At 45.3% G+C, this 27647-nt stretch overlaps 1 protein-coding gene across 2 annotated transcripts; it reads left to right on the forward strand.

Moving 5' to 3' along the window:
* Window positions 1-899: 899 nt before the first annotated feature.
* Window positions 900-27496, forward strand: LOC129092136 (protein jagged-1b-like). Of its 2 annotated transcripts, none has more exons than XM_054599943.1 (26): window positions 900-1265; window positions 1573-1878; window positions 8512-8563; window positions 11039-11296; window positions 11764-11824; window positions 13896-14026; window positions 14124-14243; window positions 15927-16040; window positions 16132-16245; window positions 16343-16456; window positions 16859-16905; window positions 17397-17570; window positions 17982-18132; window positions 19111-19275; window positions 19395-19508; window positions 19650-19763; window positions 19925-20038; window positions 20494-20610; window positions 21340-21367; window positions 21804-21889; window positions 22498-22611; window positions 22695-22804; window positions 23638-23877; window positions 24503-24634; window positions 24903-25044; window positions 25622-27496. In XM_054599943.1, the coding sequence occupies exons 1-26, from the start codon at window positions 1209-1211 to the stop codon at window positions 26095-26097; spliced, it is 3651 nt and encodes a 1216-aa protein (XP_054455918.1). In that variant the 5' UTR covers window positions 900-1208; the 3' UTR covers window positions 26098-27496. The 2 variants fall into 2 exon arrangements, with proteins under 2 accessions (XP_054455918.1, XP_054455919.1); XM_054599944.1 differs by having other exon boundaries at window positions 11045-11296.
* The last annotated feature ends 151 nt before the right edge of the window (window positions 27497-27647 follow it).

The raw sequence follows: 27647 nt of genomic DNA on the forward strand, positions 1-27647 counted from the left end.
AATTATATCTTTCAACAGTCTGCTGACCAGATTCATAGTTTAAGCTATGAATCTGGTCAGCAGGGGGGTTTCATCCAGGCTAATATGCATCCTGGCATTATGTTTGGCCATAAACTACAGGCTGATTGTTTGAAATGGCCTTAGATTGCAAGTCATTTAAATTGTGTGACATTCCTCAGGCAGGCATAAAACCTGCAGCTCTGCCACTCTGGGGCACTGTTGTGTGCACTCCTGATAACAGCATGTTGTTCACTTTCACATTCAGAGTTTATTCGTATTTCTAAAATGTTAGCAATTTATTTTTGAAATTGAAAAATATGCAGAAAATGTGTAGTTATTTGAGTTATTTTTTAATGCTATGGAATATGGTGTTCTTTATCCAAGGCTTGCATTACCCGAGGAAAGATGTCTGACATACCATGCATTTAACCAAATGCCCTTGACTCAGCCACTGGCCTTGATGCACTGCACGCTCATTTTGCGGTCCCCATGATTTACCATGTTGCCTAATAAAACAAATGTAGAGGGGAGTAAAACCAGCTAAACTCGTTCTACCCATCTTTTAAGATGACATTAATCTTAACGAGGTAAAACAAAAGTATAAATTGTGGTGAGTATAGTATGCAGCTCATGCAGGATGTGGAAAGATAAGATCTTTTTAAAAGGTAAATTGATGCTTTTCTGAAAATCTAATTCATTTATGTTGCGGTTTTGTGGTTTTGATGACTTAGTATTGTCAATATGACTGCAATTTATAGTATATAGTTCAATTTTACTTTCCAACACATCAATTTGTCAGTGTATCCCTATCCTCATAACGTGAGAGGGGCGGGCTCCTCGTGCCCTGCTCATGAATATGGAGGCTCTTGGCTCCGCAGACACTCCCTCCCTGTTGAACTTGTGTATCCAGCTCCAGCTCCGGCCAGCAGTCAGTCAGTCAGTCAGTCAGCAGTGGGCTCGGCTGCCGCATGGCCACTGTGTAAACTTTCTGTAACAAGAGGGGAATCCGTCGGATAACGAACAAGAGCAGACGCTCGCAGAGTTTGAGGAACATATCAGAGAGAGCTCGTCTATGAATCGGGAACTTGTGCTCCGCTGATCAACGAGTTGTTTCCCCACTCGTGCATGTTTAAAAAAGAGGAGAGCTCTGGTGCCGTGTGTCGGCCAGACGACCAGTAACAAACGAGTGGCAACAGCAGTCCGGAGGCATGATTCTGAGACGGGGCTCAGTCGTTGCTGCCTTTTTGCTCTGCTTTCTGGCGAAGGTATGTGGTGCCTTTACGGGAGAGGGTGGGGGTGGGAGAGAGGACAACAACAGCGGGAAGGGTCACCCGGTTCAACTGTTTTGGATGTACTTTGATTGCATGGGTGTCGGTTTTTGGGTTTTTTTCTTTAATGTGCACGGCTATGCTATCATTGCATGCAAAAGGGTGTGCAGTAAGCCTGCTGCAAGTGCAAATAATGTGTGGCAGACCAGCCCGCTTAATATAACTTGTTTATTATTATTATTATTATTTTTAAATATAACGAGGTCAAAGTTTTCCATTGCATTCACTGCTCTGTCCTCAACAGGTGTCAGAGGGATCGGGACAATTCGAGTTGCAAATCCTATCGATGCACAATGTGAACGGAGAGCTGCTGAGCGGCATGTGCTGCGACGGCTCGCGGAACACGGCGGATAGAAAATGCACACGGGACGAGTGCGACACGTTTTTCAAAGTTTGCCTGAAGGAATACCAGTCGAGGGTTTCCGCCGCGGGGCCCTGCAGCTTCGGAATGGGATCTACGCCTGTCCTCGGAGGGAATACCTTTTCTTTCAAGAGCTCTGTCAGGAATGACAAATCCAGGATAGTTTTGGCCTTCAGTTTTGCCTGGCCGGTGAGTTGGAGACTTAAAAAACAAAAAAAAAACCAAAAAAAAACTTCTGTTAGCCGACCTGCTTCTTCTTTCTTCTCTTCTTCTTTGAGATATATATATTTTTTTGTTTGGAGTGCAATTATGTGCAATTACTGCCCGTCAATCATTCTCACTCCATGAAAAGTGGATCTCTTGGTAGTTTGCTTTCTGTGAATTATCCTTTTGAGGAAGGACCCCCCCCCCTGGTCTCCTCATTATCTGCGCCAATTAACCAGGTGCAGGTATTTTTCTCCATCATGCCAAGACCTGTCTGTTTTATCTAAATAGTATTTATGGTTTTAAATACGGCTTTGCACGTTAGATCAATATGAAACATCAGTTTTAAGACTGCATTAGGTAAATTATGACCTACAGTTAAATATTACTAGCCGTCCATCAGTAAGAATAATAATACAATATTTCAAGAGAGAGATTGATTTTAGTTTATTCCCCTTCACCATAAATCGGTTGGACACTACTTTTTTTATTACAATACTCCTCGTAAAGAATTTTCCCTTGTCAGGCTTGATCTAACGAATAAAAAGGTGGGTGAGCTGTATTCTCTCAGATTTCCTCCTCCTCTGCCTCCCTGGCAGCTGCTGGTGTTGCAGAGTTCAGTTACTCCAGAGTGAAAAACCCACTTTCTGGTTTCCTTAAGTGTCAGCTCTTCTTCATAGAGTAAATAAATGGGCCTGACAGGCCTGTGGGAGAGTCGTAGAGTCTCTGTGTAAGATATGATTTGCCATGCTGGAGCACATTTCTGTGTAGTGAAAAAAAAAATAGGACTGTGCACAGACTGACTGGCCCCCTCAGCTTGGCCCACAAACTCCTCCACTGATGGGGGGGGGGAGGCACAGTTCGCTGGTATGTGTGTGTCCAATTACATCAAGGCCTATTTTTACCTCAATCTGGATGGAAGTTCTTATTGTAATTTCAAACAAAGACGGCCCCAAATTTACAGAATAAGTGAAAGAACTGGATGTCCATGTGTGATTGCTTTTAAGTACATTTTAATATGCGTTACCTGTGGGGCAGATCATTTAGATGTGTGTTTTCCCTATGATCTGATAGCCAGTAGAAACAAAAGTTCTCAGCAGGGTAGCATGCAATTTGATATGGTTAGTATTTTTTATTTGCTCTCCACTTAGACGCTGGCGCCTCACACCTTTTTTTTAAAAGACAAAGGTTTCTGTTTATGTTCACGCCATGGCAGCACTAACTTGGCATGAACCCTCTGAGGCCAGATTAGTTTCATCTTTCTGGTTAAAAAATCCTTCCTACTTGAAAACAGCACTTGTTGACATTTAAATAAGCCTAGTGCCATTTCAAGTTTTAGAACTCTGCCTGTTTGACAAATGTATTTTCTGACATATTGATAAAATGTGTACTTAATGGGCTGGCCTACATGTCCTGTACCTAATGGAGGATGTTTTTGTCATAAAGGGCAGGAGATTCATTGAAATATCAAAGTCAGGGGTTATATATCTGGTGAAATTTGTAGAAAATGATGATTTGCTGTGTAGTCAATGTATCAATTGAGATATTTCACTTTAAGTTGAATGAAGTTATTACAGCTGTAATGTAGAAAACAGCAGTTTGGAGCTTTGAGAGAGAACGAAGCATCTCATTAGATTCTCTCATCCTTCACTTCAAGTGCTTTCCTTCAGTGCACATTAACAATCGTCAGGTTAGGTATGATATCACTCTTTGTCCCTTTTCATCAGTTGATTGGCTGTTGTGGACAGATGGCAGTGTGGTGCATTTGGGTTGTTGGGTACTCTGAGTTCATGAAGCGTTTTTTTTTTTTACCCCCCTTCATCCTCTCTTGTGAGCTGCATGAAGTTGGCCTCTTGTCCAGGCCAAGGGCTTTGTTTAAGTCACGCTCGGTTGGACCCCAGGCATTTCATCGCTTTAACCTTGCCACCCACAGTAACTGCTGCACTTAATGAGGCTACACACATGTGCTCAGATCAGGTAAGGCAACAGCCGCCTAGGCATCCATCCGAATGCCGTCAGCTAAACATCTTTACATTAGCACATAGTCGCTTTAGAGCCCTGTGTGCAATCACCAATGTCTGCTTCGGGCTTTTATTCCACAGAGAAGTGAGGGCCCTCACAGTGTATCAAGCAGGGACAATGGTGTGCCCTCAGTGACTACAGTGAGGATTACAGAGCATAATAGAGGCAGTGCAGCTGTAATGCCAGCGCAGGGCAAGCAACAGGAAGCAGTTGTAGTAGACTCAGCAGTGGTGAAGTTTGGCTCTCAGGCAAACTGTGACCTGGCCTCTGTGGGCCACCTCAGCATATTTGCTCAATGTTGCACCTATACAAGGAAAGAAAAGACCTTTCTTAATTGGATCGGCTGAATCTTTCAGAGGTTAGATTGCGTTTTTACTGCTCACTTCCCAACTATTTTCTTTCTTGAGTAATCTCTTGTCTTACATCTCCAATCCTAGTTGATCCGGCACCCCTTGTTCTGCACACATCTGATTCTATTATGCCCATGTTTAATAGCATAATCATCCTCCATCTATAACTAAAAACAATGCAGGCGTGTTCTCTCAGACCTCAAACATGTAGGTAGGCATTGCTGTGATTGATTTGTTGACAAGTCGGAGCGGTCTCAGAGTTTGGATCAGGTGAGTGGCGGACAAAACTCATCTCAGCCTTCAGGGTTAGCGCTGCTGGCAGCTGTGTGGGTAATGACATGTTTGTTTTATATAGTGTGCTCTGATGTGGCAGTCAAGTGCAAATTACTTAAGTGAAAGAGGGAAAATAAATGTTTTCTTTTTTTTTCTCCTTTCCCTCTCTCACCCTGTCTTTGTACTTGCCGTGTTGTGTCAGTGTGACGTTACATAACTGCTTCTTGAAGCCTGAAGCTTTTCTGCTTATCACGGTTGCTCCAAGCTTTATGGAAGCGTGACATGCATAGACATTTTAATTGGGGATCACCTGTGCTCTGCTTTTGTTTCCCTCAATGGTAATAGTTACCCTTGCAAAAGACAGATGACTGTCTGCATGTTTAGTTAAATGCTTGATATGACTTTCGGGTTCATGTTTTGATCTTGTTCGCCTTTCCGAGTGATCCTGCCATGTCTTTAGTTTTAGTTGGCAAATGGTGAGATTCTTTCGTCAGGGTGAGGTTCTCTCCGGCCCCGGGCTGACGTACCCCTACAGGTTATTTAATAAGCTTTTGATTGTCTTTTTTTTCCAACTCTTGTTGTGACCAAAACCTCTTGCCAAACAATGCATTCCTTCCCTCCCTCCCCGTCCATCAGTGGAGCCAGTTGCTTTGATGGTGATTATAAGAGTTGTCTTTTCATGACTGAGCCCATGGTTTTATGGCACACAGGGGTGTGCTACCTAGTGGTCCCAATCATTGGTTAGAGCTCAGTTTGATACCATTGAAGTGATTGACTCAGGGAAACTGATACAGAAGGTCAACATCCCTTTGACTGGACTGTTTACATTTCCTGTGTGCTGAGTGAGGGGAAGCCCAGACCAGTCTAATCTGTCGTGCCTTGCCCGCATTTAGACCTTTTGGCTTTTGCCTGTTATTCCGTGAGAAATTCCTGACTTTTTATTTTGCTGGATAACCTTGTAATGGTACATCAGATGGCTCCATTTCCAGCTGAGGGCAGGATGAGTGGCCTGTAAGTGTGTGTGTGTGTGTGTATTGGGAAAATTCCCTTACTGAGAGGATTCAGTAGTGTTCTTTGGCAAGTCTGTGTGATTGGAACTGGAATGATCTTTATCGCGTATGTTACTTGTCTGTTGGACAGTGTCTGCTTGGCCAGGAAAGATAAGAAGACATATGGCCACACTTATTGCTCTTGGACGTGTGCGTGTGTGCGTGTGTGTGCGTGTGTGTGTGCGTGTGTGTGCGCTGTAGTTCAAAGAGAAGTTGTGAGTCAGCTGGGAGCCTGGGAAAAGTGAACCTGGCAGTGGCAGACGGTTCCAAGCTGATAACCGCCAAAGAGTTATGGAGTGTTAGTGAATAAGGAGTCGGGCAGTATCTCACTCTCTGGAAGCAGTTATTTGGTCTAGAAACTAAACATCCCAATAATGGCGAGGCTACTTGTTAGATCAAGCCCTGATAACATTATTGTTGGAAAATACAAAGCCTGTGGATCTTCAGATGTAGTTCACTGGTTGTGAACAATAGATGAAGGGTAATTATTTTCTAAGGCTGCTATGTTTTTATTTGTTTTTTAATTGTGTTTCAATTAATCATGTTTATGTGGTTTTAATACACGATTAGTCTGTGGTGGTGAGGATACTGCAATAGCTTCCATGTTAGGGCAAGTCCAAATCGTTGAAGATCTGGGTGTGTTATGTTGTTTCAGACCTGCCTTTTGAATAAATAATCCATTAAACTTTAAGCCTCTTTGCTAGACAACAATCTACCACAAAGTGATCTTTTTTTTTTCCCATCAGTCTTAGACACGGTGGGAAGTTTCATTGTGTAGCAGGCGACAATTGCTCCTAATGTGACGGCATGTAAACAGATAATGTGCTGTTTAAAACTGCTCCGATTGTTTGAGAGGTCCCTGAAGGGACTTTAATGTAGTAGAATACAGATTCTATTCAGCTTCTCCTTATCCTCATTTTAGTCACTTCGTCAATTTTGATGTCGCAATGATGACTTCTATTTAAATATTGCGTGTGTTCATAGATGTTGCATTTGAGTTCCCGTTTTTAGGATGAGCTAACCACCACTCCCACTGCGCTGTGTCATATACATGGGATCTGTTTTAGCTGGTTCTCTCAAAAGGATTTCCCCAAACCCAAAAAAAGTTTATGAAGACATCCAGGTGGGTGTGCAGATCCGGGAATGATGCATTCAAGTTGAAGTTGCACAGGCTAGAAAAATGACTCCCTTAATGGGAAATGAACACTAAAGAGTGTATGAAACATGAGATGAACAACAAAGCCAGAGGACTCGTGTTCTTGGTGTTAATATAACTTGCTGTAGGTTGGGTTGCGGTAGTAGGTGAGTAGGTGTCACATTACCACCGACTCACTCACTCGAGTGTCAAGTGATTGCAGCCAATTGTGAGTCAGGGGTATACTGTGAAGACTGTGTTGCTGATGAGCACTGCGTTTCAAATAATAGCTGCCCTGATTGCAGTGAAACACTGGCACAGGATGAGACAAATGTCTCCTGGAAAGATGGAAAGTTGAATGGCTGACAAAAAAAGGTAAAGCCATGAGAAACGGCCCAGGAGTGAGTCATAGCTCCTTCTCTTTCAGTGGAAAGTGAACAGGGGGTTTCCTTCGAGCAAGGTTTGTTTACCATGAAGTCATCGCAGCAGAGAGGGCCACAGTGGCAATGCAGAATGTCTGACATGCCTCCAACGCTGCGCTGCCAGGGCCGAGCATGAGTACGAATATAACAAGTAGGTGTTTTTCTAGTGGATGCTCGAGCACTGCGGCTGAATTACACTTTCTCACAATTGCATACTTTCTCTCCGACCCTGTCATGCACGCTCGCAGACACATTGTTCGCTCCCACATGACTGTGGCACAGGGCAGCGCAAATCTGTAAGCTGATATCGGTGTGAGCGCTACCGGCCCTGAATCAGACAAAGCGTTTTTGGGAGTGCTGAAATCAAGACAGGCCCTCCAGAGTGTAGCACTCATTCAGTCTCTCTCTGACTTTCTGCCTCACAATCCCTCACAGTCTGTTTTTTTTTCTCTCTTAATTTTTCTACATGTCTTGACTTTGCCTTTAAGTCATCGTTAAGCACTTTGTTTTGATTATTTACCATTCACAGCACATGGCACTAGAGGTTTATAAATTAGCATAATATATAAAGTCCCATGTACATTGCAAAGTAGAACTGACCATCTTCTCTCAGCACCATGTTTAAAAATATATTTACAACTGTTTATTTGTGGCATTGCAGGTTGAGGAATCCGTTCCTCCAAGCGATTTGTTTTATTTTTGTCTTCTTCCAGTCATTAGTCCAGCGCAGCTCTATCTGGCTGGTTTTTGGTTCATCAGACACCCTCCTGCTGGGTGGGTGTCCAGCTAGACCAGACCACTGCCGTAATCGTTGATATGCAGAGACCTCTGCACCAACGCAAGCTTATTCCCTCTTAATCAGATCAACAGGACCATTGTAATAAGTTAGAAGCTTCTGTCCTAGGTCCCATTGTTTCTTAATGAGAGGGAGATGAAACTTCATTGGATCGAGGTTGTGGGAAACCTGAATGTTGTGGATTTATTTTTCCTTTTGCCTTGAAGCATTCAACGATATGTTTATAAAGGAGAATTTGCTGATCCCTTTGTTTATTTAAAACCAGACCATAATGTCTACCTGACCTTTAGGGTTTAAAGAGATTTTATGTACTTTCATGTTATCAAAAATGCACAATGTGATTTATGTTAAAGGGGAATCGTGTGACAATCTGGTTCCAATTAGTTTGCATGGTTACTAACAAACAATAGGCTGTAACTGTTCTGTGGTTCTCTTCACAATATGTTTTCTGAAACATTTATCTCTTTATCATTGAATGGTAATGTTTCTAGTTTTGTTTTATGACACAGTTATTGCTTGATGATCCAGCTCTTGGCTAACACTCCCATGTGTCTCTTCTTGTCTTCCTCAGAGGTCCTACACTTTGATAGTGGAAGCGTTGGACTCAAACAATGAAACCAGCGGTGAGTATTTTGTCCTTGTCTGGCATCTCCATCTTGCCTTCATCACCCCCACCCCCAACCCCCAACACCCTCCCTCAAGGCAACGTCTGGGAGGAGTCGTGTTGAAGGTCAGAAAAGGAAGTTTATTCTTTCTGAACCCCGTGCCCTCTTCCACATGGTCCACTGGGTGTGCGTGTGTGTCTGTGTTAAGACAGTGTGTTGACAGGTGCCTGTAAGGCGGGAGAGCAGGACAGGGAAGCGAGGGGGGGGGGGGATGAAGCGGGGACAGGGCAGACGGAGGGAGTGCGGGGGGGGGGGGTGCAGACAGAGTGAAGGAAGAGTGGCGAGGTAGTGGAGGGGAGGAGAACCACGCTGCCTGCCCCCCATGAAAATGTTTTCATTTAGCCGATGACTGATGGCAGGTGCTTCCAGCCAGGGTCGGGGGTCTGTCTCACCGTCACTGAAGCGTGAAACACAGAGTTCATCCGGCCGCCTAGCCCGGTACTGCAACTAGCCTCCAGTCACAATGCGGGGGGGCAAGGCCTCTGAGCTGTGCTTTCCCGCAGGTTACAGTTACCGCTAGCACAGGTGGGCTGCAGACCGAGCTCAGAGCGGAAGACTTTTTAAGACTTTTTTTTTTTTTTTTTTTTTTTTTTTTGTACTGCTCTGAGACTGTGGGTGTTCCTCCCATGAACGTGGGAAGACCTTGGTTGTTAACATGCTGGATCTAAATGCTGGTTGCCAGGGTTTGGTTTCTTTCGCCAACTATGCTGGGATTCCTGCCGGTTGGCGGTCAGATTGGCGACAGCGTGGTGATTCCAGCAGAGGGAGGGCCCTATCCCATGCTTGTTTATGCAGGTCCGCTCAAGGTCAATAAGGTTTCGGTCTTTTCTGCTGTATTTGCCGCTCCCCAGAGAGCTATTAGGGCATTGGTGTGAAAAGCCCCCTGAATGTACACAGTCAATGCTGGTTAAGCCCCTCTGAGCTCCACCGGGCTAGCTCACCGCTCTGATAGCTTCACAGTTGTGACTTTCCTGACTGGTGGTTAGATGCCAACTGGTTTCTAATCACAATTAAAAGTTTGATTTTAGTTTTGCATTGTAAATTGTATTCCTTTTACAGAGCACTTTTCTTGAAGTGTGAATCCAGTGTTTCAGAAAAGAAGCACCTTTTTCTTTTCTTTTTTTACCTTTTTAAAAAATCTAGATTTTCTAAATATAAAATGAATTTGCTGCTGGAGCATGACCTCTCTAAGCTTTATAGAACTTGTTTGATTTATGTTTAGCTCCGAGCCAGGCAGCAGGTAGTAAGGATGTGCTACTCCTGACACTGCAGGTCAGCAGTTGGTAGAGAAATGCCAAACAGCTGAGCTCTGGATTCCAGACTACTGCGAAATGTTACCGGGCACTGTGATTTCAGTATGGCCGACCCCCCTATACACACCACAGCACAGTAAATAAATGACAGCAGGTCGTCCCCGGCTTCATTGCATTGCATCATACTACACAGAGGAGCGATTCACCCAGCGGTCAGCCACCTCTGCTCATGTGAATGCAGTAAATAACTGCTTTGACATATTTTTCATTCTCTCCCAGGTGGAAGATTTAGATATGAAGTAGCGAGTGCTGTGTGCGAGTGAATGAGTGGTGCTAAAGCGCAGGGCTTGTATATGTGTGTGCAGTGTAGTGTCTGGAGACGGGGCTGAGCCTGTTTGCTCTGTGTGTGAAGCTCATTAAAGCCCTCTGCTCCCAGGTCAGTCCTTGCCCGTTTGACAGAGCCGTGACCTCTTCATGTTTGACATGAAAATAAGTCTGTTTCTGGGTCTAGATCTGTGTGTTTTTAAGTCTCTTTTAGTGTTGCACAATCCCAACCTAGGCTGTGCCTTTGCTCCCCATCTGACGTTTAGATGGATACTTGTAAGTGGGAGAAAAAGAGTTGACTCAAGATCTTTCTGACTGCTGTTGGGACAAGAATGTATGCTAGAAAAAAAGTGCTGATGGCACGCTGGCAGGCTTCCCAGCAGTGACTGTGGCATTGGTGTCCTCACGCTGTAATTTATTGCGGCTGCGGTTCTGTCCTCGCCTGAGCAGATGCAGAGGGCAGCATCTGAGACCAGTAATATCCTCAGAGAATCGGAAACCAACCAGCGAGAGTTGGAGAGTGAGCGTGAGAAAAAAAAAAACAGTTAAGAGTGCTCATTACAGGCAGCCTTTTCCTTTTTTCTGCATTTCCTCCTTGTACTTTTCTTCCTCTCTAGTTGCCTTAATTACATATAATCTGCTATCTAAGAGATCTTCTGCAATTTGTGTCCGAATTTTTGGGGCTTTTTTGGGTTCCCACTGTATCATCACGGAGAACATCGCAAGTCCCAAATGTGTAATGTACAATGCTGCGCTCCACTGGTCTCTCCCTGGCTGAAACATTTGATGAACACTAACATAGATGAGGAAAAACATTTATTTTGTTATGTTGATCATGTCAAAATGTATGTTCTAGGTGCAGATGGGAGGTTGATAGAGAAAGCCTCTCATTCCGGCATGATCAACCCCAGCCTGCATTGGCAGAAGCTGACTCACAACGGCCCCGTGGCCCAGTTTGAGTACCAGATCCGGGTCAGCTGTGACGAGCACTATTATGGCTTTGGCTGCAACAAGTTTTGTCGGCCCAGGGATGAGTTCTTCGGGCATTACACATGCGATTACAATGGGAACAAGACCTGTCTGGAAGGCTGGTCTGGACCTGACTGCAACACAGGTAAGCCCTGCTGAAATGACAGCATGCAGTCATACGTGACATAACTTCAAAATGGAAAAGCTGATCAAGACAGCAGACGGATTAGTATTTATGACTTCTTCTAAAACTAGAAGCCAGACTGTAATCTGTGATTCATGCTGATACACTGTCTGCTGTGTGGTTTGCATTGAATAGACTGCTTTGTTTCTGAACTCTCACAGCATTTTTCTCTTTTCCTCTTCATTCAGATAAAGCTTTTCATTGACTTTATGACCAGGAATGAAACTTCAATTCAAGTCAATTTCTTATTTAATGTTTTACATAGCAGGGCTAGCCTTGTTGTCTGTGGACAGCAGTCTTAGTTCTCGCAGGCTGAAATGTCATAGAGGGTAATGTAATTTATGGCTATAATTAAAATGTGCTTAAAAAAACTGGAGCCAAGTTTGAATGTAGTTACCAGGCAGTGATAATTATTCTTCCTCCTCCAGCTATATGTCGACAAGGCTGCAGCACTGAACATGGATCATGTAAGGAGCCAGGTGGATGCAAGTAAGTGTCTGTATGATTTATGTGTCTGTTATCAATGATGTTACTGCATTTTTACAATGTAAAAAATCTCCAGCGCCTTATAGTATGGTGCCAGAAGCCTGTGGTTTGGATCATTCAGATATGTAGGGATTGTGTCCAAGCACCAGTTCTGTCATGGGGTGGCTCTTTCCCTGTATGTGCTCGGTTTTCTGGCCAAGAGACGGTATCAGACATCAGTACCACGGCTTTAGCTGAGATGCAGACTGAGCTGCTTGTAAAGCTCTTGTGAAGCTTTGGACCGGATCTGCCAGTCTGAAAAAAGGGAGAGGGCTCCACTGCCAGGACTACATGTTGGAAATGTGTTTCCCACTAATGAGGAAAGTGTTATCAGTCTAATCGTCGGTAACGTTCGGATGAGCCTTAGAGTGTATTGTTTGTGTAGCTAATGGCTTCCTAATGCTGTTTATGCACACAGCCAGAGGAAAAGCCAGGCACAGATGGATATCAGAGCTGGGGCATTGTGTTCAGTAACCGTTTGTATCTCATCCTCATCCTGGAGGAGGCCCCGCACTGTGCGACTCTTCCCACAGCTCAGGCATTGGTTGCTTTCTTAGTTGTCTGACTTGGCCATAAATCAAGCACAAGGACGATCAGGTTTGCTCCTTTTCTGCCGCAGCGTTGTTGTTTTTCCCAAGCTTTTGACTGCATCATGTTTCTTGTAAGTGCTTGTGTGGCCACTGGCAGAACAAGAGGTTGACTTGCTTTATTCTCTGCACAGGTGTGTCCATGTTTAAAGCTCTGGGTTTTACTCTGCCAACAAACTCTCCAAGCAAGCTCTACTACTGTTGTAGTCAGTTAGCAGGTTCCCACCGTTGGGCTGTTGCAGAGTGTTAAACAACAGCAGTGCATAGCAACATTCCTTGTCACTCACTTGATGTCAACAGTGCCACATCTAATGACACACCATGGGATTTTCTTTGTCTAATAGAGTAATAACAGTGCACCGGTTGATCAAGATTAGTAGAAAAAAAACACAGAGATTCTGAAAAGTGGTCTGTTTTCATCTCCAGGGTTAAAATCTTTATGCGTTATGTCACATTCCCCAGTAATTTGGCTGTGTAATAACTGTAAATGATTTGGGATCCTGCTGGGGAATCCTGCTCTGCTTCTCATGGAGAGGATTAGCACACTTTTAAGAATAGCCTCTTTAATCACAGACTGAGGTTTACTTAACCACCGCGTTTATTTTTACAGTCCGTCCGTTTCTTGGGGCTAATCAGCGCGCCGCTCCCCCAGAGGGACACTGCTTCCTGTCGTAGGCTGCTCAGCAGCAACTGTATCGCCACCTCGCCACTTTTTAAAGAGTGGCCTTATCAGTCAGGCTGGATTGCCGTCTTAATTATGGAGCCCAGGAAGAAAAAGGTCAGCATTATCAGTGTAATTATGGACCTGGACATTTCAGCGGTCAGCAAGCTGCGTTCCCCTCCTCGGCCCTGGGGCACAAGCGTGACTCCTGACTCATGGGAACCAGGATGAGCAGCAGTGTAACAGCCGAACACTCCTCTATGTAAGGGACTTCCAAGCCACAGGCAGAGTGTTGTTAAAGGGAGCGTCTGGCCGCATGCTAATGTTAGCTGTGCTACAGGTCCCATTGGAACTGTAATTTAGTGTTCTGTTTTTTTTTTCTATTTGGTAAAATGCTAAATACTCCACTGTTTCCCTCTCCCCAAGTATTGTTGAGAAGCTGTTGCATAAACACCCTGACACTTAAGATTCATTTGCGGTCTTTTTAAGACGCAGCCCAGTTGTTTGTGAGGGCAAGAATAGTGGCTCTTTGTTTGTTTCATTTGTGCAGCTCCATGTTGCATATGCTAATGTGTAGTTCATTAAATTCAGATTATTGCTGTATTACTTGTGAAGGAATTTGGAATAAACAGCAGATCAAGATATTAGCATTTTCAGATGCCACAGGGATTATTTGACCTCATTGTGTTTGTTTTTTCCTGAATGTTCTGCATGTATTGCTGTGGCGTGTGTGTGTGTGTGTTTGGACTTCTGTGGCTGACGGCATGGCTCTCTGTGTGTATTGCAGGTGTCTGTATGGCTGGCAGGGCCAGTACTGTGACAAGTGCATCCCCCACCCCGGCTGTGTACATGGGACCTGTGTTGAGCCCTGGCAGTGCCTGTGCGACACCAACTGGGGCGGCCATCTTTGCGATAAAGGTTAGTTCTTATCTCTTATTTCGGTTGCAGTCGCTATAGGAGCGGCCCGTGTTTTGACAAAACAAACTACAGCTGTGTGAAACTGCTCCTTTTGCAGATCTGAACTACTGTGGAACTCATCAGCCATGCCTGAATGGAGGGACATGTATCAACACAGGACCTGACAAGTACCAGTGTACCTGCGCTGAGGGCTACTCTGGAGCCAACTGTGAGAGAGGTGAGAGTCCGTGATTTTCTGCAAGGTCTTTTTTTCTTGCAGAAGTTATTTCTTTTAAGGCACCCCGCTGGTTTTACAGATACAGTTGACTTGTCGTGAGTGCTTTCCAGCTTGTGAAAATAGTTGAATGTCTTCTGTAGCCCTGTTGTCAGCTTTGTAAAGGTTGAGAAAATATATTTTAATTTAAATGTATTTAAAAAAATGATAGGGGTCGAGTGAAGACTCTATCAAGTTCCATTATGAGAAATAAGGTTGACTCATAAGAGAGACTAAAAACCTGACTTGTCCTCTGTTGCTTGAATCTTTTGTGCCATACCAAATTGCCTGACTGCCCCTTTAAGGTTTCTTACATTTTCGTTTGCTGAAGTAAGTCATATTGCTATAGCTAAACCTTATTTTATTTTTTCAAGATTGCCAGAACTTCACATTTTTATTTGTTTTGTTTTTTATTTATAAGATGATCTACATTTGGAACCTAAAACCAAAATACAAGATCTCATAGGGTCTCAAACTCATGCTTGTAGTTATAATAAGTGGGTCGGTTCTCGGCTTCCTGAGCTTACAGACAAAAAGGTCAGAGGTGCCTTGAGTTTGTAATCAGAGGAGGTGGTAACTCGGCAATAATCTTGTTTCCACTCCAGCATGAGTGGCCCCCAAGTCAGGTAATCCACTGGTTTGATCTTCAGGGGCCGGTCATCCCTCCGCTCCTCATGCGCTCGAGACAGATGGGTGTGGTGCTAAGGTTCAGCTGCTGCAAACACTTACCATGGAGATGATGGTTTTTTCCTCATTAAATCTGAGCCTTGCAGGGTGCTGACAGCTTAACTGCAGAGATGTCAGGAAACCGTGCCCTTCGTAACAGGAGGTCTTCGGACCAGGGGGATACGTCAGGCTATTGTATCACAGAGGCCCCAGGGTGCAGCGCTGCATCCTCCACCTACCCGCCTCCCCACGGCATGCTGATCACCTCCAACCACCTAGTTATTCCCAGAGTGAATCATTCATTTTTGATTCATTTGAGACCCACTCATCCTTAACTCGTCAATAAAGGAGAAACTCCCGGGCAGAGTCCCCCCTACCCTCCCCCTCTCCCCGCGCCCTCCCGCTAGTCTCTCATCTTGTGCCGCCTCTCAGAAGAAGAATGGCGGGGAGTCAGAGGGAAGTCACGGTGTGTTGGTCAGGTCAACTTAGCATGAAAGATGATTTCCTGGTGGTGTGGTCTGCCAGGCGGGTAATGAGAGTGAGATGGGGGGGGGGGGGGGATTTTGAGCGGGCTTTTTGGGGAGAGGAGAGGAGAGGAGGAGGAGAGAGGAGAAGGAGAAGGAGAAGGAGAAGGAGAAGGAGAAGGAGAAGGAGTAGGTGACGGGGAAGCCGAACTGGGTGTGATCTGCTGACAGAGTTCCTGGGCAGAGGGGTGCGGTTTTCCAGTGCATTTTTGCATCCGATTTGTTTTTCTTGTGAATAATAGGGCAAATGCAGACCACATGATGTGACAGTAAAATATTCTCATGGCAGCTAAACAACAAGAAAAACATCAATCTTAATACAAGTTTACCCCCTAAAAAGGAAGAAAATCACAAAATAAGTAATAAATTGACGAGTATCCAACAGTGGATGTTTCCTTTTTATACAGTGAGTCAGTCAGTGTGACCTGTTTGCAATAAACATTCTTTCTCTTTCTAGCGGAACATGCCTGTCTGTCCAATCCATGCTCCAACGGAGGGAGCTGTTCAGAAACCAGTCAAGGCTACGAATGTCAGTGTGCGCCGGGCTGGAGCGGCCCCTCCTGCACCATCAGTAAGACTGCTCTCTACCTGCACACATTAAATGTCAGCGCCCTCATAGAGCAGATCACGTTGAATAACCCGAATTTACTTCTTCTGCTTAGATGTTGACGACTGCTCTCCAAACCCTTGCAATCACGGAGGAACCTGCCAGGACCTGGTTAACGGTTTCAAATGTCACTGTCCTTCACAGTGGACGGGGAAGACGTGTCTGATAGGTGAGCAACACTGCCTCTTTTTTCCCCTCTTTCCACCATGTGACACCTGTCAACTGCACATGCAAATGCCCCTAATCCCTTCTCTCTCCCTCTCTAGATGCCAACGAATGCGAAAGCAAGCCTTGCGTCAATGCCAACTCCTGCCGCAACCTGATTGGTGGATACTTCTGCGAGTGTGTACCCGGCTGGACGGGGCAGAACTGCGACATCGGTGAGTTGAAGGCTGTCAGCTGCAGCTGTGGAGAAGGACACCTGTCCCGCTTCCTTTTTATTAATCTCTGTTCACTCAGTCCAGGTTGTAATATGAATGCATAAAGCAAATAGTTGGACAAGTGCTGCCTTTCCCTGCAGTGTGAATAAATCTGCTTTATCATTATTAGTCCTGTGTGTGTGTGTGACTGCGGTGACGATCCCAGGACTAGTTTCACTTGGCAGCAGACAGGATTGCTCAATACTCTTGTGTTGCACTGATTCTGCAGCCCAACTCTCTACCTCTGACAATGTTTTTAAAGGCCTCTACCATGGGAAACATAAAGCACAGGCTTGTTTTTTTTTTTAAGACTGTTCTGTCAAGCTGTTCAGAATTAATCTGCATATTTGTTTTCCCGTGCAGATATAAACGACTGCAAGGACCAGTGCCAGAATGGGGGAACTTGCAAGGTACGTGTCGGCTCAGAAACCCATCTAGCTTTATCTGGCATGGCTGCGTCGTTTGCCAGCTTGTTTGTTTGCTTCATTGTCCCTTCTTGTCAAAGCCCGAGACATTTACAGTGGTTATATAAATAGCTGCTGTAAACTGTTCTCTCCAAAACGACAGTGGAATTGTTGTGGAATTCCTCTCTGAAATCAAATCTGAGTGGAGTGGGTTCAGAGGGGCTTCTAAGGGAGGGACACACATGTTCCTTGACCACACTAGATTGAATTACCATAAACATTATTGTGTTGAGCCCGTGCCAGGAAAATGTGTTGAAATAATCGCAGAGCCGTGATGCTGTCCCCTCCACGAAGTTGGCGCGGCCCCCCCGCTCAGCCTCACGCTTCATTTTGTTCTCTGGTTTGACAGTTATTGTTTGGACTCCACCCTGTCAAAAGCAGTTCATCAAAAATCTGTGACGGCATGAGGTTAACCCCGGTTCTCTTCCTTCTCTCAGGATCTGGTAAACAGTTATCGTTGCGCGTGCCCCCCTGGCTTCGCCGGCGAGCACTGTGAGAGGGACATCGACGAGTGTGCGAGTGCGCCTTGCCTGAACGGCGGCCGCTGTCAGGACGAGGTCAACAGCTTCCAGTGCCTGTGCCTGGCTGGCTTTTCAGGGAATCTCTGCCAGGTGAGACACTACTCACTGCCCCCTCCACCCAACCTCCAACCCCTCCACCACCGGCTCCCTTTCTGCTAGTGTTGCTGTATCGTTGGGTTTGTTGTAAAGTTTTCCTGCCCCACCCTCTTAAATGGCTGTTGTTCCACAGTCCTCCTTTTTAAAAGGGAGTGCTTTGTTGAAGCTGCTCCTGGCTACAGCGGGATACATTCCTCAGTGCTGAAGCCCAGACTCAGAGGACGGCTCCTATGTCTCTGCCTTGTTTTCCCCCCTTCCTCCAAGTGCCGTGCGTGTGTGTGTTGTTTCCTGGCACAGCCTGTAGGGAGGATGCTGCGGGTTTTTTTTGCTCTGCTCAGTGTAGCAGAAACCATGTCAGCCATCAGGTTCACAACTCACTCTATTCAATACCTTTTTCTGCCCTAGCTGGATATCGATTACTGCTCCCCCAACCCGTGTCAGAATGGAGCGCCATGCTTCAACCTGGCCACAGACTACTTCTGCGCTTGCCCAGAGGACTACGAAGGCAAAAACTGCTCTCACCTCAAAGACCACTGTCGCATCACCACTTGTAAAGGTACGTCTGCTGCCTGCCATAACCACAAGACTTTCACCCTTGTCTTTTCCCAGAACGTTTTTGTAAGGTGATCTGCATAGTGTGCTGCAGTAAAATGCTGAATAAGGCCAGGTCTCTGCCATTTGCCTGAACACTTTGCCCACTTTTTTCCCATGAGGGCAATACCCATATTTGAGCTTTGTGCGCTGAAGTTTGTTGGCCAAGGTGAGCAGGTTTTTTCTGAGTGTAGCTCCCTTGATGAATGCCCCCCTCAATCTCCTCAGCAAAGCTTTTCCAATGATTCTCCCCTCCTCTGAGTTCCTTGAAAATCTGGCAAAAGGCTGATAGCACTGTGTGTGTTCTCTGTAATGACTTGGTGGGCTACCTCTTCTCTTTCCCCCTCAACGAATGTGCACATTTTTCTGTGTGTGTGTGTGTAATTAAGTGAGTGGACCAACCACGGAGTCAGATACCAGACTGTGAGATTCTCTCTGCTCTTGGCAAGAATTAAGTGATTACTGGGGAGAAACTTCAGCGCTCCCCTAACCTGATCAGACAGGGGGAAAGGAAGGGATTTCAGTGCAGAGTGAAAAAGATCACTTTGAATTGCTTATGAAAGCATAACAGCTTAACGCTGTTTCTCCTATCATTCATTTTTTCACATTCTTATACTAATGCGTTTTTTTCTCAGGGGATGGGGATTTTTTTACCAACTTGTTGGCGTTATCGCCTGTAGAGGACGGTACCTTGTAGACCTTTTTTAATCTCTTCCTCTCTTTTGCTCACTCTTTCTCTCTTTTTCATGTGTTGATTCTCTCTCTCTCCTTTTATTAGTGTAGACTAGCAGACCGATGCCCTTATTGAGTATCAGCGATAAACTAAATTCCATTCCTCCTTATCACTTGGGAGACAAAAAACGCATTTAATATTTGTAGCAAGTTTTTGTTCAAACAAGGTTTGTTATTTCTTTGTCCTTCTAACTCTTTTTTCTCTCCGCAGTGATTGACAGCTGCACGGTCGCAGTGGCATCCAACAGCACGCCGGGAGGAGAGCGCTACATTTCGTCGAATGTGTGTGGACCTCACGGCCGCTGCCGGAGCCAGGCTGGAGGCCAGTTCAGCTGCGAGTGCCAGGAAGGCTTCAGAGGCACCTACTGCCACGAGAGTAAGATCAGACTGTTACAACAGACAGACACAATTTAGAATACACAACGGATCCGGATTTACCAAATCGGCCTCTGCAAAAACACTGTCAATCTCAAATCTTTCTTGTCTTTCTCACAGACATCAACGACTGTGAGAGTAACCCATGCAGCAATGGAGGCACCTGCATCGACAAAGTCAGCGTGTACCAGTGCATCTGCGGCGACGGCTGGGAGGGCGACCACTGCGAGATCAGTGAGTAGGAATGCCCGTCCCGTGACCTCAAAACACACCCACATCTCCCTCATGGGACAGATTAACCCATGTTTCAATATATAAAGTGTGATGATGTGTTTGCTGCCCATAAATCACACCACCATCCGCTGTCTCCACCAGACATCGATGACTGCAGCACCAACCCCTGTCATAATGGAGGAACATGTCGAGACCTGGTGACTGATTTCTTTTGCGAATGCAAGAATGGCTGGAAGGGAAAGACGTGCCACTCCCGTAAGAACCTTCCTTTTTTTTATTTTCCACACCCGTGTAGTCTGTCTGTGCAGGCTCATGGTATGTGCTTATGGCTTTGTATAATTACTCAATCTTCTATGCAGAATGTGTGTGTGTTTATGCAGAGTGATGCGAGTGCAGATTTTGAATTCTCCCTCCAGGCGAAAGTCAGTGCGATGGAGCCACATGTAACAACGGAGGCATCTGCCATGACGAGGTCGACACGTTCCAGTGCAAGTGTTCCCCAGGGTGGGAGGGTACGACGTGTAACATAGGTGAGTCACAGCGGTTTGGTTCAATGTTTCATATTCACACACACACACACACACACACACACACACACACACACACATGCTTTGTGGGAGAGCTCCGTCTCAGATATTAATCAGATCTGTCAGATCTGCGAGGTCCATAAACAGTTTTTATCCCTTCACTCTGTCAACGCTCCCTCCCATCCAATCTCCCTGCTTGCCCATTTCTCCCTCTCCCGTGAGTGCCGACAGATATCCGCTTAAAGCGCCTGATTGCACTGACAATACACTTCAAAGTCGTGGAATGCAGATTCCCTCAGAGAAAACGGAAACCCAGCAGAAAAAAAGCCAAAACAACAGCAGTTTCCTGTGACTGTTTAAAGTTTAGGAGCACTGATTTTACTGGTAGTCTTCTTTTAAATATTGGGTGAAAGCTCACTCTCAGAACTCTTTTTTTCCTTTTTTTCTCCCTCTCTCAGCCAAAAACTCAAGTTGTCTTCCAAACCCGTGTGAGAACGGAGGTACCTGTGTGGTAACCGGGGAGTCGTTTACCTGCGTCTGCAAGGAAGGCTGGGAGGGTCCCACATGCACCCAGAGTAAGTGCTCCTTGAATTGTGGATGGGATAAAGGTGGACAGTTATTGCTATTAAATGATGATAAACCTCCTGCTACCTAGTGCAGAGGTGAAGTCCTGCTTCTGATTAAATCTGACTCTCCCATCCCATCTGTACCTTTTATCTCGTTCCTCTCTCCCTGGCTGCTGCCGGCCATGAGAGGAGAAAGGGGAGGGGGGGGAGGGGCTCTGGAAAGTGGAGACAGATGTTTCTCCCCCCGTCTCCTCCTCGTCCAACACACACCCGTCTCTCCACTCTCGTTGTTGCATTCCTGTCCAAACAGTGACATGTCTGCTTGTTCTACAGCCCTCCTTCCATTTCCCTGGGATCCCTGCCCTTGTATGCACGTAGTCCAAAACATAAATTCCCCAACTTTTGTAAGGGAGGGAGAAACAGCCGGGGGTGGGAATCTGGGTGTGGAGGTGTTGTCTGTGGCGGCGGCGGTGGTGGTGGTGGGAAGCTAGAACTCATTTTTGAGTGTGAGAGTTGACTGTATTGTTTGCTCTGTGTTGTTAATAAGGCAGAGCAATCAGGCGGTGCGTAGTCCAGGCCCGACCGGCCCTACACGCCTTAGCACACACACAAGCTCAGACATGCTCTTTGCTGTCATGTGCACTAAACCCTTGCGCATGAGAAAGAAAACAACAACAACACACTCACTACTTTCTGTCTCTTTCCCTCCCTTTCTCTATTTTTTTTTCTCTCTCTCAGATACCAACGACTGTAGTCCCCACCCATGGTAAGTGGAAGCCAAACATTTCCTGTAGTTTTATACAGATGTAAACAGGGTGCTCCTCCTATGTCGTAGGTTCTCACCTGCAGCCTTTTATTTTTTTATTTTTTTTGCCGTATCAAAGCTGAGAACCAGGCACACGCCCTCTCCTATCATTCCTGGGATGTAATCGGCTAACTCTCTTTTGTGAACTCTGTGGAACCGCTGTTATTCAACCACATACCAGTGGAGCTTACTCCCAAACGCATGCACACTTGTCAAATACAGAGAACAAGAATGATTGCCTTAATTGCCTCTGAGAAATGATTATAGTCGACTGGTGAGAAAATGTCAGCCCGACATGGGTTGACATAAAAGAAGGGTGGATAAATCGGTCTGTAAAACAGGCCTGGGGGTATCCTGATATACAAACTGAGGTCTCACTTCTTTTTTTGCTCTGCAGCTACAACAGTGGAACCTGCGTGGACGGGGATAACTGGTACCGCTGCGAGTGCGCCCCAGGCTTCGCAGGTCCAGACTGTCGGATCAGTGAGTATTAACCCCGCCTCCCACTCCTCCCTGATCCCTGTTTGAGCCGTAAGTTAAGAGCATGCCCGGGCGGCGGGGCCATCACAGTCGCTCCAAATGGAGGGTCTAGCCAGCCAATTATCTGTGCGTTGGGCTGCAGGCCAGGCCGAGCCATTTCGGTGTCACTCCGCCGGGCCCTGCTGCTGTCCCCAGGGGAAACCGGCTTAGCAGGCCAACAGCTAATCAGCCATGCTCTCTGACACTGATTACACAGATTGTTTTCCCTCTTAAAGGCTTTCAGATGGCCACATTCTTTCCCATTGCAAACCCTTTGTTCTGCTAAGTCCAGCCTTTAGCTCCTGCATACCTGCTAATGATGCTGCCTTTAATAAAGCTGCATGGGGCAAAAAAACGTCCAGGACTGATTTAAAGCATGTTTGCTTGTTTTTTATTAACTGCTGCGTATGTGGATGTACTGTTCAAATGACACATGACCTCCATTGAATTTAGCCTTGGAATTAGATTTGTGTGCCGACTGCTTAACCCAATATTTGTGTGCTGTCTGGCTATGCTCTCTATTCAAAAGAAAGGGGCCATTTCTTACCTTTCACTCTTCTCCTCTGTGACAGATATTAATGAGTGCCAGTCCTCTCCATGTGCTTTCGGCTCATCCTGTGTGGATGAGATCAACGGATATCGCTGCCTGTGTCCACCAGACAGGACTGGACCCCACTGTCAAGAAGGTACAAGTCTTTACAAGATGACATAACAAGCACACCTTCTCCGATATATATATTTCTAATACTGTGATTTGTTTTTAACACAGTGACGAGGAAACCTTGCTCTGTTAATGGACACGTCACCCCTGATGGACTCAAATGGGATGAAGACTGCAACACTTGCCACTGTTCGAATGGGAAAGTTGCGTGCACAAAGGTTTGTCTAAACACACTCTATCCGCTATATGTAGAAGTAAGAAAAGTGAAGTATCTTGTACAGCTGTAAAGCACGATGTTGTGGTTTACCAATGGGAGGAGTGTGTGGAGTACCGTACGTAGGCGGTTGCATCTCAGACCTCAGGATCTTTCAGAGATCTCAGGTATGGCCATGTCAGGCCACAACAACACTGTGTCACAGTAAGGAGTAGGCTTGGGAGTGTCAAATTCTATACAGAGATGATGCACCTTGTTTTGATAAAAAAAACCACTGGCACTGTGGGGGGAAAAAGGTGTCAGATGCTAGCTCAGGATTCCCAAAGTCACACTGGGTGAAGATTGGGTGATGTACAGTAGAGGCCTGAAGTATTGCTATCATTATCAAGCCCGTTTAACCACAAGATGAACAATGGCACCTCACTGATACTGCTCCCCTCAGGAGGAAAATGCATCATGGGGTGAAAATGATCTAGGGCTGTAAGGCACTGGCTACCAAGTTAAACATAGTCTGATATGGGAATGCAATTATATATGGGTTTTACTGTGCTTTTGTTGTGTTTTTATACTGAGGACAGAAGCATATCACTTGACATGCAAAAGAGAGAATTAATACTTGACTACAGAGTCACTATTATCCTTGACTGGGAAAACTGGTGCCATGATTACATTTTTCTATTCTGTTTAAAGTCTGGTTTTGAGCTGGGTATGGAATCTCTGGTGTTCAAAGTATTGAACTAAAAGACCTTCCTTAGTCGAGTCCTAAAATTCTGTTTTAATTTAATATTTTAAAGAAAACTCTGACATTATTTAACCTTGTCATGTTTTGCCCTCCAGATGTGGTGCGGCCCTACATCATGCCACCTGGGTGCCAAAGGTCGAGGTGGGTGTCCTTCGGGCCAGAGCTGCATCCCCATCAGGGAGGGCCACTGCTTTGTGAAGCCCTGCCTCGGCTTCGGAGAGTGCTGGCGCTCCAACCCTCCCCCGCATCCCACCAAATGCCACCCCAGCTCCAGTTACCAGGACAACAGCTGCGCCAACATCACCTTCACCTTCAACAAGGAGACCATGCCTCAAGTGAGTTACCTAGGCACCAGGGAAGGGAGAGATTGAATTAAAGGGCTTTAGGGGTCATTTTTCATGCCTCTCCCCCCTCCACCACTCTTAGATGAATGGGAGCAGCAAACTGTGAAAGATCAGGTTTTTCAAAAGTGCTCAACCATCACTCCTGGGCAAAAGCATTTCTAGTTTTAAGACCTTCGGAACATTTCAGTCATGTATTTAAAACGTGTTCCAGGAGGGAAAAAATGTGGGGAAATTTATTTATTTTCTCTCCCTGTTTTTTGTTGACTGTATCCAAGTTTTTGTGTTCCTGAGAATCAGGCATTCAATACTCCATGCCAATCCCCTCTTAACCCGACCGCAGTGCAAGATTAATTTCAGGATCATATGGATTTGAGCTAAACAGGACCACTGGCGACTCTGTCACCACATAGGATCATCACTCGCCAGTTGCTTAACAAGCATGACAGCAGATTGTGACAAGTATATGAGCCTGTGGTCTTTAATCTAAATGAGGTGGATCCCAACCATGTTGAACCTCCTGCCAAAATGCAGGCCTAGCTCTTCCTTTTTCTTTCTTGATTGCCGTCTATTTTTCCATGTGCGTTGACATTTGCTTAATTTCTTCTTTCGTTTCCAGAGCTTGACTGTGGAGGATGTGTGTAAGCAGCTGAGGCGCTTGTACGTGGTGAAGAATTTCTCCTCAGAGCATTCTGTGTCCATAACCTGTGACCCCTCATTCTCAGCCAGCAATGAAATCCACGTCTGCATCGTAAGTACCTCCTCCCACTCAGTCTGCCATGTGTTTGTCTGCCTCTATTCATGCATACTAAATAAATCCGTTTTGATTTATAGCCTGCAGCATGCACTCTTAGCAGCATTAAGACATGCTCTAATGGGATAGAGCTAGTGGTGGATTTAGGCTTGGTTGTTTTGTGTAATCAGTAGACAGCAAGTAAACCAATTAATGGCAGACAAGATAGAGAACTTAAACCTAAACCAACAGATTTCAAAACTCACTTTCTTCTTGGCACTTCTAGTCCACAGAGGATCATTGTTTAGACCGGAGCCCCGTTAAAGAGATCACAGACAGGATAATCGACCTGGTTAGCAAACGCAACGGGAACAACACCATCATCGCTGCCATCGTAGAAGTGCGTGTGCCAAGCTCCAGCAAAACTGGTAAGAACTGCTTTCAGACTTTTGTTGGTGCCTGTGAAGTTTCCCAGACTTGCACACACAGTGGGTGGGAGGATTCTGCTTGCTTGAGAAGATCAGATTAGATAGAGCCATGCCTTGAATATGACAGCAATGTGGCGCATCAAAGAAAGGCTTGCATGTGTGAAAAATATAACTCCGGCATGACTCGGACCGCCAAGGTCTGCCATCTCATGTCAGTTGTAGTGGAGCTTAGAAAGACTCTAGCCAGGATGGAAAAAGCAGAGCTGCTTGGCTACCTGGCTTTAGATTGGCTCATACTGCGACTGGCTGGACTCCTAGTAAGACTCCCGCATGTGTCCCCCATTCATCAACACGGTGACAGCAGACTGCCGCCACAGCCAAATAGAAGCAGCCTCCTCCCTTGTCCAGGGCTCAGAGGTCAGGTTGCACTCGCAAAAGCATGCTAACAATTTAGCAAGCGTGACGTGGTGATATAATAGAACCTTTATTAGTATTGTTTGGCTTGGATTTAATATTTTCACTTTTTATATTTGTTTCATCTGTGTAATCTGTGTACGTCTTCTTTTCTTCCCGTCAGACTTCCTAGTGCCCCTCCTCAGCTCCATCTTCATCGTCATCTGGGTCCTCGTGCTGGTCTCCATTTTTCTGTGGTGCATGCGCCGCCGGCGGAAACAGAGCAACCACAACGGGACGCCGGCCGCTGGCGCCGAAGACAACACGACCAACAACGTGCGGGAGCAGCTCAACCAGATCAAGAACCCCATAGAGAAGCACGTGGGCCTCACGGTGGCCATCAAAGACTACGAAAACAAGAACTCCATCATTGCCAAAATAAGGACAAATCATCCCGAGGGGGATGAGGACGACAAGGAGAGGCACATACAGAAGGGCCGCTTTGCCAAACAGCCAGCATACACACTGGTGGAGAGGGACGAGAAGACGCCCATCTCCAATACCAACCCCACATCCAAACACCCTAATTGGACTAATAAACAGGACAACAGAGACTTGGAGACAGCAAACAGCATAAACAGGGTGGACTACATTGTATAGCAGACAGCTGTGTTGCTGTGCAACCAAGCCTTATGCCTACACACCCCGGCGGTGGGTGAAACGGGGGAGCTTCGGCATGTGTAGTATCAAACTGTCGTGTCAGTCGTGACCCCACAGTATTTTCCGATATTCCCCGTGTTAATTTAAGTTTTGACAAGCTGGCTTACACTGGCAGTGACAGTTGCTTTGGTTGGCTGGAAACACAAGGCACTGGTATACATTTCACTGTAGAACTAGTTGCAAAAGTGTCCTCCTCTGCATTTCATTTCTCTTTTTTAAATTTTTATTAAGTGGACACATGGAAGGGGCTCCTGATGTAATTGTTGTACAATGACTAAAACTACCCGACGTGTTCAAGGCTAGAGCTAATTATTTTTAGTATGTGTTTGAATTCTTTCTAGTTCTGTTTGGAGAAAGTGCCTTTTCAGTTTTAGACTTCAGCAACTGTCAAATGAGAAAAAAAGATCAACTCTATTATTTATTTTTATTTTTCGGGGGGGAGGGGAAGGGCAGGGTTCAATGTCAGCAGTTGCTGCCAATATGAAGAATTTATGTCGATTTAGAACATGTAGATATGTAAATTTTTTATTAATCATTGTGTATATTTGATTTATTAACTTAATAATCAAGAGCCTTAAGATATCATTCCTTCTTATTTATATGTTCTGTCTAGTTTGAAGGTTTTGATAGCTGTGGAAGCCTACCATTTCTTTCAATGACTTAATTTTTCAAAGCATTCTATAAAAGCCAAATTTCAAAGAATTTCAAAGAAGACAAAGGATGGGCACTTTTGGCCTGAAACACTTTTTTTGTTTTGTTTTACCACACATTTGACATTTCATTTATTGTTGCCGGGACCTTGATTGAAGGCAAGTGAAGTTAGGACAACAAAAGATCACGGCTGCTGCATGGGACGGACATGGTGGCAGACATATTGCTTGCCACTAATGGATAAATACTTAAGGGAACAAAAACCCTTCAGCGGCTTCAGTTTAACCTATTGACATATTTCAAAAGCTGTCAAAATCCACGAACTTGCAAGGCAAGTCACAACAATATGACACGCCAGAAATCCCATCTGCCTTAGTCAGCGTAAAATCAGAAGCTAGTACTTGGAACAGTAGGGGGGCAATGGGAACACTGTAGAATCGGATAAATTCACTGCCTTGCTCTTCAAGAGTCTGCTTAGTTTCTGTGCAAATTTGTTTTCTTTTTAAAAAAATGAGGCTCTTAAAGACAAACATGTTTTATCTCATTTGCTAACCCTTTGAGATCATGGCAACATTTTGTTCTATTTTTGACTTTGTGTTATGAACTTGAGAATTATGTGTTGATCTGGCAATATATTTTTGAAAGTCATATTTATTAAATATTTTGTATGAAAAGAGAATTAAAGTTGTCTTTGTTCTGGAGAGCGAGTGAGAAGTCTGTCTGTGATGCATCAAGCCAAACATGTCGGAGGGTTCTCATGCAGCTGGCGTGGGAACTGCTGCTGGAGAGACATCATAGACTTAAGCAAGATCTCTGTCCAAATGTGTTTACAGCTAATT

This window comes from Anoplopoma fimbria, chromosome 6, assembly GCF_027596085.1.
Source record: "Anoplopoma fimbria isolate UVic2021 breed Golden Eagle Sablefish chromosome 6, Afim_UVic_2022, whole genome shotgun sequence".
NCBI lineage: Eukaryota > Metazoa > Chordata > Actinopteri > Perciformes > Anoplopomatidae > Anoplopoma > Anoplopoma fimbria.